The sequence below is a fragment of the Asparagus officinalis genome, chromosome 4 (assembly GCF_001876935.1).
Source record: "Asparagus officinalis chromosome 4, Aspof.V1, whole genome shotgun sequence".
In the NCBI taxonomy this organism is placed as follows: domain Eukaryota; kingdom Viridiplantae; phylum Streptophyta; class Magnoliopsida; order Asparagales; family Asparagaceae; genus Asparagus; species Asparagus officinalis.
Genome location: NC_033797.1, coordinates 124052932 through 124062360, shown reverse-complemented (window position 1 = coordinate 124062360; position 9429 = coordinate 124052932). Strand labels below are relative to the sequence as shown.

The 9429-nt window shown below is 37.7% G+C and overlaps 1 protein-coding gene across 1 annotated transcript; it reads right to left on the bottom strand.

The window, feature by feature from the left end:
• Positions 4051-9131, bottom strand: LOC109838079 (4,5-DOPA dioxygenase extradiol-like). The gene is made up of 3 exons (XM_020406550.1): positions 8832-9131; positions 5328-5698; positions 4051-4413 (listed from the first exon to the last, which is right to left on the bottom strand). Exons 1-3 carry the CDS (start codon positions 9060-9062, stop codon positions 4221-4223), a joined length of 795 nt encoding a protein of 264 aa, XP_020262139.1. The 5' UTR covers positions 9063-9131; the 3' UTR covers positions 4051-4220.

Below are 9429 nucleotides of genomic sequence, written 5' to 3'. Positions count from 1 at the left end.
ACCGCCTATTAATTTCATATTTTGTAGTGATTTGCTCAGGGTTCTTCTGAGACATTGTACACTGCAGCTTTTCTAATTGTTGTTTCTCCTCCCGTGTCAATAAAAAGACAAAAGTAGTACAATGTTCTCTTTCATCCCTTTATAAACCTCTATACCCAGTTTTACATCTCACCCATCTCACAAGAATGGCCTGGATAATTCCTCAACAGATACCCATCAAAGCTAAGAAAATCAGCAAGAGGAAAAAACAATCAACTAAGAAGAAGACTGCCACCCCTTTCCCCATCCTTCCTCAGGGTGTAAACTTTTTTAAAACATCTTCGTTGATCTCCCTGCCCGCTTCCTTCTCCTTCTCTGTTCCCTTAGCCGCTCTTCTCTTCATACGAGCCGCGCTTCTTTTCATACGATAAGTAATCCTTATTTTGCCCACAGCCATGCTGTTCTCAGTTCTTCCCATCTTTTCTTTGCCTGGAATCACTCCAGTAACTTGGCACCAACACTCTTTGCTCTCTAAAACGATCGCGGTCCTCGTTCACGCAACCGTATCACTCTTCATGAAAGCTTTAGTTTTGGTGCCCCGTTTCTTAATGTTATCCTTGCCTCATGCAATGGCCTCCTACTTTTATCTAATCAAATGACTCAAAGTATAATCATAACCAATCTAGTCACAAAGCAATGTCGATTTTTCCCCAAACCCTTAGCTGGACACTTACTCCCCAGACCCGTGTATGAACGTGCTGGCCTATTTTGGCAGTGCCTTTATGGTCTTACCTTTGATCCCTCTTCCAACCACTACAAGCTGGTACACTTGTTGTTGGATTCTGCGAGTTTGATGTTGTGTGAGATCCTTACCTTGGGAGTGTCGAATTGTTATTGGACGGCTGTCAGTGTCCCCAAGCTTAGTCGTCATGGTGCGAGCATCAATGTCAATGACTGTCCAGTAAGTATCGGTCAAATCTTATACTGGGTTAATGGGAGTTTTAGTAAATGCTATACTACCACTGTGTTCGACCCTTCAGAGAACCATATCATGTCCATGGACGTGGGAAGAGAGGAGTCTAAAGGGTGAAAGCCCCAGCTTATGCTAAGGCCTTATGCCGACTCTTCGAGTTAGGTTGACATTTGGCATTGCTTAGTTTTGATCAGGTTATGGTTGATATTTGGGTTTTAGAGATTTATAAGGAGGTGCTGGTGAAGAAACATAGTACTATGAATAAGAGGTTAGTGAGATACTTGGGGTCCGATGGATTCTTAATGCAGTTTGAGCTGAGTTCTTCTCTGCATGATGGGAAGGTGATCATCTTCAAGTCTAGGAGCACTGTTTAAGTATGATGTTGAGGATGAATCTTTTGCACATGTGAAGACTCATTATGGCTATCTAGGAATGACTCCTCTAAGTAATCCTTTTGGTCATGTTGATAGCCTTGTGTGGCCATGAAACAAATGAAATTATATTCCTGCGTTATTTGAGATAATCCAATGAAATAAGTGGTAATTAGTTTAATATTTCTATAGATGCATTCCATTTTGTTGACTTTTGTCTAATGAATACCTTTCTTTCAATATATATCCTTCTATGAAATTCTAAGTTAAGCAAGACAAATCCCTTGATGTATATCATCCTTTATTTACATGGCACAGGGAATAAGTTTTGTATTAATAGTAAGCGTTTAACTCATTTGTCATAAATGCATATGATGTAGTATTATCATCATTATAATTTTTGAATGGTGTACTCTGTTGTTTCTTAATGTAGTTTTTTTCTCTTGAGGAGTAAAAGAAGATTGCTATTGCGTTGATTTTCCAAAGACTTATTTTTTGGTTGAAATCTGAAATTTACTTGGAATTGATAAGCTTTTGTGCGTCTGTAGTAGTGCTTCTTAGCTACTATAGTATATGTATTGTCATTATGTGTCTAATTTTATTCATTATTTTTCTTTTTCATATCAATAAGGTGGAAAATTCTAACTCTTACACCTAACAGGACAGAATATGTAGATGTGGTGTTTTGCCTAGAACTTGTAAGCTCATCTGCAAGTGTGGTGTTATATAACAGTGTGATATTGTAAGGTTCATGTTAGCAATATATACGCATATATTGCAATATGTTTTGTAATATTAGTTCTGCACTTTTAACCCAAAGACGTCCGTTGCTACTTGCTATTAGTATGTTTCTCTAATTTTCAAAATCTAATTCATGATTCAAGATGCTATTCTTACTTGTGAAGCGATCTTAGTGGAAAATGTTCTCCATAAAGTTATTGTCAAGTTACTATCAAAAAAAAAAAAAAAAGTGGGAGAAGGAGGAGGGGGGGGGGGGGGGGCTGATATCAGGGAAATAAGGCCATAAGGAATGTTCAGGCAGTTTGCCTGTTTTACATGCATTGAACATGTTTGTTTTCTGGATTAGCAGTTTTATGTAACTTATAAAGATTTTCATATTGCTTTCCCCCCCCCCCCCCCGCACCCCCCCCCCCCCCCCCCCGGGGCGACGGAAAACAACATCATAGGCCATTCTGCAGAAACCCTTTGATTGTTAATTTGTATACAAACCACCTTCATAATGGTTTTTTGTTGCAACCTATCACCTGGAAACACTTTCATGTCAAGTTTTTTCGTTTGCTGTAATAATTAGTTGGAGAGATTGATCCTTAATCGAGGCTAGGTTGGGTCAATTACCCAAAAAAAAATCTTAACTGAAAAGTGGGCCAGGTGATTGGTTGCAACAAAAAACCATTTCAAAAGAATGACTATTTTAAAAGTGGGTTATAGGAGAAAAAACCCCTCTTCTTTCTATAGTATTTTGCATCCAAATGGCAACTTCCAGATTCAGGATCTAGCAGATGTTTTACCAATCAACCATGAGTTTTTTCTTTGCCCATTGATCTCAGTGTAGTAGGCTGCTGCTATTGCATTTTATTGTAGTTAATACGTTGGATTTAATATTTTCTATTTCTGATTCTATTCTGTTAAAGTTGTAACTATTGAATTCTCTAGTTTGAGTGTATGTGATGCTGTTCTTGAACATTTAACGTTTTAGGCACTGTCTTATTATATTGAGTTAGAATCATAAGCTGGATCTAATGATTTTCTTTATTTCTTCTAGCAATTCGTCTTGGTGATTCTTTTCTGTTCAAGTTGTGACAATATTTTCACTAATTTTTGTTCCTTTTAGGACTTGTTCAAAAATGAAACTCAGTACATTGTTGTTCTTGGAAACGAGTGCCTCAAGCATGAGCTTTGTATTCAGATTATGATAAGGTTCTAAACCCCCAATCCGATCAATATGAAAGGAAGTTTTTCTGGTTACCCGAGGTGGCATATCAGCTTCAGGTCATAGAACCACCTCTGAGGAACCAAGCGACGAGAAAGAGGTTAGTGACTATTTGCAAGGTCGTGAACTATGCTGAAACTTTATGATGAATTGAGTAGAATATGATGAGGTTATTAAGATCGGAATGACAACAACGCAAATCAGATGAATGTGATAACCCTGCATTGTTCGCATCTGCATCAGGTGCAACAAGACAGGAGTTCAGGCTAATTGATCAAGTGCCAGTTACCGTTCTGTTATCCAATCACGATAAAATCTCCAGTTATTGTCATATGACTATAAAAAAAAGTATAAATATCCTCTCCATGAGGTGAAGATAAGCGCAAAAGAAACTGTAGGTCCCTTTGCTTCTGGATCAAGAGTCTGACTTAAGCATTGAAGGGATGACGTTGAGGAATAACCGTTGGAGTTCACCCTGATACTTCTGTGCCGATCTATAGGACATCCTTGGCTAATTGATCTTCCTGGAGTACAGATCTTATCGGCGTTTTGCATGAATATCTGAACTGAGCTAGTCAAACAACTTCAGCGTTCATCGACAACTTTATCTAGTTGAAAGGACTGGATGTTATTATTGAGCTAGTACAGCAAGGAGGTAACTATAATTTTTTGCACCGTAGTAGTTAGACCATGACTTAGAAATCAAATATGATAAAACATGAGTCTTTTTGTGCCTAGTAGACAAACATCAAGATCACAATAGAAAACCATGGGTAGTTACATCAGAAAACACAGGTTACGTTAACAAAGGCCTGCATCTTTATTTTAACAACACTGATTACTTCAAAGAGTCCATCATAAAATCTAATGAAGCATGGCGTACATAAACAAGAGCAATTTCACAATATATGGAAGTTCATCAAAGATGGTCGAAGCGTATTTGTCTTCAGTTTTGAGTTGTGAACTTATAAGATGCGTAAGAAATGGTGCAGTTGGTCCAACTGTGATGGATCAGTTCAGCCTTCGCCTCGTCACCGGCTGCCCCCATAGCTACATGCAGAGGGTAGAAATGGTCTGGCCATGGATGTGCCATTTTCCCACAAGGACCTTTCTCTTCATAATGATTCACATCCTCGTACCTAACAAATATGAATGGGCTATTACCATGGTATGGGGGAATCTCATTGATATAACTCAAAACAAACATGAAAGTTACGCTTACGTATCTGGATCGGTCATGTATGATAGTGATTGTTGAATGATGAACACTCAAGCATGATGTATAGTAAAGTTCTTTGCAGATGCATTCTCATACTATAAGGATATAACTACTTACCATCCGTGGTCTATTTTATTAGCTACATGCAGAGGGTTAATTTCAAATAAGTTAAGAAGTGAGGGACCTAGTAGCAATTTTTATAATTTGAGGGACTAATATTAAAATATCCTAAAAATTGAGAGACCTAATAGCAATGTTTACGATGTACGGGATTTATTCGAAAATATGCAAGATTTAAGGGACACGAAAAATCCCGTTGATTTTTTATCACTCGAGGGGTGGCTCCGCCCTGAGAACGAGAACGACGTGGGTTTTCCGTTAACTTTTAATTTTTTTGGTCAATCATCTGATACATCAAAGTTAAGCATTTGCGAAGAGCATTTGGATAATGTTCACATTTTGAATTTAGAAACTGTCAAAAGAACTTGTCACTATACTGAAACTCTCAAATTACGGTGAGAGTTGAGAGATATAACTTTATATGCTAACTTGTCCTGACAAGTTTGAGCGCAGTTTTTATGGATGGAAGCCCCGTGCCCATCGGGAATCAAATTTGGGTTGCTATGATACTATGTCAAAGATCCATGGCCACCACACCAAGACTCTGATGTCATGATATGGGTCGATGGTTATAATTTTATATTCTAATATAAAAACTAATAGGGACATCGACAAGGAGGTCAGGAGGTGGTGTAGTGATAATAAAATAGGACATGGATGATAAATATCTACACTAACTTGTTCTATTATGCAGAAAATCTGGAGGAAAAGTACCTTCCGTTGAGAAGCGATTCCTTCAGCCAGGTATCGAAATCGAGGGCCCAAGTCGCAATAGGGCCACCATCAGGCCCGATGGCCCTCAAATTATGAGTAGCATTTCCAGACCCCATTATAAGTACTCCTTCCTCCCTAAGGGGAGCCAATGCCTTTCCCATGTTATAATGGTACGTGCCGTCCCTCCGGCTCTGGACCGAGAGCTGACACACCGGAATGTTAGCCTCCGGGTACATGAGCATGAGCGGGACCCACGCACCGTGGTCGAGGCCTCTGTTCTCCTCTTCTTTCACCTTGCCGAAGCCTGCGTTATCCAGGAGTTGCTTTACCTTCTTGGCTAGATCGGGTGCTCCTGGTGCAGGATACTTGAGCTGAAAATGAGAGGATCAATATCATTCAGATTCCTACATGATGTAAGTAAATAGTCAAAAAGTTAACTCAGAGGGATATTTTTTATTGATTAATGCCCCGGGGACTCCAAATAGGGGGCTCAAGGGGGGGGACATGGGAGCTGTCTCCCTCCGGTTGGATGATGCACTGTTCATGAACAATGCATCATCCACTAGAAGTGCATTTTTTATTTACTTTTGTTTTATCCTAACCTGAGAATCTTATTGGTGGAGGTGCAATGATCTGGGGAAAAGATGGACTGCAGTTGCGGGTGTCTCCTGCAGGATTTATGCTATTAACTACCTGGGACACCACTAGAATTAGGACATAACATTAAGGAGGATAAAATTATAAAATTGGCAATGCCTATACTTGAATGTATCAATCTATATGACAGACACCACTGAGACGAAGTTCTAGTTCCGCCAACTAAGTAAATAGTCAAAAAGTTAACTCAGAGGGATATTTTTTATTGATTAATGCCCCGGGGACTCCAAATAGGGGGCTCAAGGGGGGGGACATGGGAGCTGTCTCCCTCCGGTTGGATGATGCACTGTTCATGAACAATGCATCATCCACTAGAAGTGCATTTTTTATTTACTTTTGTTTTATCCTAACCTGAGAATCTTATTGGTGGAGGTGCAATGATCTGGGGAAAAGATGGACTGCAGTTGCGGGTGTCTCCTGCAGGATTTATGCTATTAACTACCTGGGACACCACTAGAATTAGGACATAACATTAAGGAGGATAAAATTATAAAATTGGCAATGCCTATACTTGAATGTATCAATCTATATGACAGACACCACTGAGACGAAGTTCTAGTTCCGCCAACTAAGTAAATAGTCAAAAAGTTAACTCAGAGGGATATTTTTTATTGATTAATGCCCCGGGGACTCCAAATAGGGGGCTCAAGGGGGGGGACATGGGAGCTGTCTCCCTCCGGTTGGATGATGCACTGTTCATGAACAATGCATCATCCACTAGAAGTGCATTTTTTATTTACTTTTGTTTTATCCTAACCTGAGAATCTTATTGGTGGAGGTGCAATGATCTGGGGAAAAGATGGACTGCAGTTGCGGGTGTCTCCTGCAGGATTTATGCTATTAACTACCTGGGACACCACTAGAATTAGGACATAACATTAAGGAGGATAAAATTATAAAATTGGCAATGCCTATACTTGAATGTATCAATCTATATGACAGACACCACTGAGACGAAGTTCTAGTTCCGCCAACTAAGTAAATAGTCAAAAAGTTAACTCCGAGGGTCTATCTGCAATAATATAACTGCAAGGGTAGTATCTGGCAAGTTCAGAACAATGATAACCATGGGGTCTATGCGCAATTAACCCTTCATCTTATTAGTTGACAGATGGAAAGAAAAAAAAAAGTTGCATTTTATGGATCATGGTAAGCATTTTTTATTGTTGAAGTGCAAGTCTTCCCCTACATTCTGTTGTTTACTAATAAATTTGAAGCAAACAATTCATTGTCAAATAATTAAGCTCCTTATCTCACTATTAGTCTCTCCAAATTTCCGGCTTTTTCCAATCAAAATTCTTTGAGCTATCTTTCTTCAATATCTTGCAAGCTCAACTGGGTTGGTTGCAACTCCAGTTACTGCAACTGGGTTAATTTTGTCCACTTATAAGTATTTGCTTTGTTGCAACTCATTATTGCAGTTGCAAAACACCCTTTAGTTGCAACATATAACTTATGTCCAGAATGATTGCAAGTCATAGTTGCAACTTTAGTTGCAACTAACTCAAATTTTAAAAAAACCAAAATTTATTACTTAATATTTCCATAAAATCAAAGAAAATTTATTAGTTTAAAAAATTTAAGAATTATTACTATTTCTTCTTCAAAAAAGCTTTACTTCAAAAATAAAGTTATTTGAAAATATTTATCTTGAAAATTGTGTTTGCAAAAAGAATTTATTTTTTGAAATTATTTTATAATATAATATTTTGAAATATACCTTTTTAAAAATACTATTTGAAAATTTTTCCTTTGAAAAATATTTATTTTTTAAAAATAATATTTTCAAGAAATATTTTTTAAGAAATATTATTTTTGTAAAAATAATATTTTCTCAAAATATTGTTTTTAAAAAATAAAAAAATAAAAAACATTATTATTTTTGAAAAAGTAACATTCTAAGTTGCATCAGTAAAAATACTAGCAGGATCAAACAGATGCAATTACAAGCCACAAAATTTAAAATTTTAACCAAATAATTACAACTACAGTTGCATGTAAGTATAGTTGTAACGTATCAGTTGCATGCAAGTGATACTTATGTTGCAACTATAGTTGCGAACTATCAAACGTCCAATTAAGGTACATGCTCATTTGTTCCCCCCATCATTTTACCTTCTTTTTCCTATTTTCAATCATTATAATTCAATTTGAGAAATTACTTGGACTCAAAACCGTGGGACCAATCATGGCACATGCAATTTGTACCTTTGTTACTTGGTATATTACACTAAAACCCTAAGAACTATCAGCATTTTGTAGTAAATTTCTATTAACTCCAAAAATAGCGCTATAAGTTTTTGCATGTTTGCAGATAACGCATGTAACATAGTTAGTCCACACGTTGCGTTGGCAACATATTTAAATCCTAAATATGAATTGATGCTACCATGGGCGTTGTTTGCAAAAATGTAGAACATATTGGGGTCTTCTGTAATTCTAATAGTTATCAAGGCTTTGCTGTTGTTTTAGAAGTTACTGAAAGCTTAATGCCAAATGCTGAAAGTTATTCGATGTTTAGTGTAATTTACCCTATTTTTATTTATATAATGTTAATCATAATATATTTCGTTTTATGCTTTGTTATCGAATCATGTAGTTTAGTTTTCTTTATATGCTTTATTTTATTTTTTTTTTGCTTTTTTTGCTTTGGCAAAATACTTTAAATATACTTCTGAACGGGGAAAAAAAAATCTTAGCGCAAAACCTCAATGGAAAGCAATATCTTGCGACCCAAGCATATTATCAACAAAATATCAAGGGAAAAAGTATCTCTATTTTCCATAAATAATAAAAAAACAATAATAAAAAATCAACAAAACAATAAAAAATGGGAAGAAGCCGAACCTTGTACATGGCTCTAGGGAAGCCGTAAAAGTCGTAGATGGTATCGTTGACGCCGTCGACGACGTTGATGGTGGGGACGGAGGTGTCATAATGTCCTGAGATGACGAGAATAGCCCTGGGAACCTCGGAAATGACCCCCTTGTCCCTCCACGATTTCAAGAAGCGGCGAGCTGGGATGCCGTCGTCGATGCAGAGGGTCGGAGAGCCGTGGGATATGAACAAGGTCTCCATGAATGGAAAATAATGGATTTGAATTGAATTTAGGGAGAGAGAGAATTTTTGTGGGGGTATATGATATCGGAAGAGAGGTTTGTTGGTTTGCATTTATAGGGGTTGTGATGTTGCTCTCGGGATGCTAGAAATTTTTCGGGCAGGGCTGGGCTTGTAAGCGTGAAGGTATTTTAGCCTAACTACTGATAGTTCCTTCGCGTTTGCCGCTAACGGGCCTTTGAAACTTCTTACTCTTTGACTTCTTCCTTTTATAAGTGAATCTGCGAGGGGGTAAAGGAAGGTAATTCTGGACCGCTAGCTTACTAGACAATTGAGTTGCGGCGCAGGAAGCAGCTGATGAGGTGTCTCGACGAGGTGGCGCGGGACA

Coding starts and splice junctions, on each gene's coding strand:
- LOC109838079 (XM_020406550.1), bottom strand. CDS start 9,062: ATGGAGACCTTGTTCATATCCCACGGCTCTCCGACCCTCTGCATCGAC. Junction 5,699..8,831: donor TCCCTAGAGCCATGTACAAG/GTTCGGCTTCTT, acceptor TCTCATTTTCAG/CTCAAGTATCCTGCACCAGG. Junction 4,414..5,327: donor GAATCGCTTCTCAACGGAAG/GTACTTTTCCTC, acceptor CATATTTGTTAG/GTACGAGGATGTGAATCATT.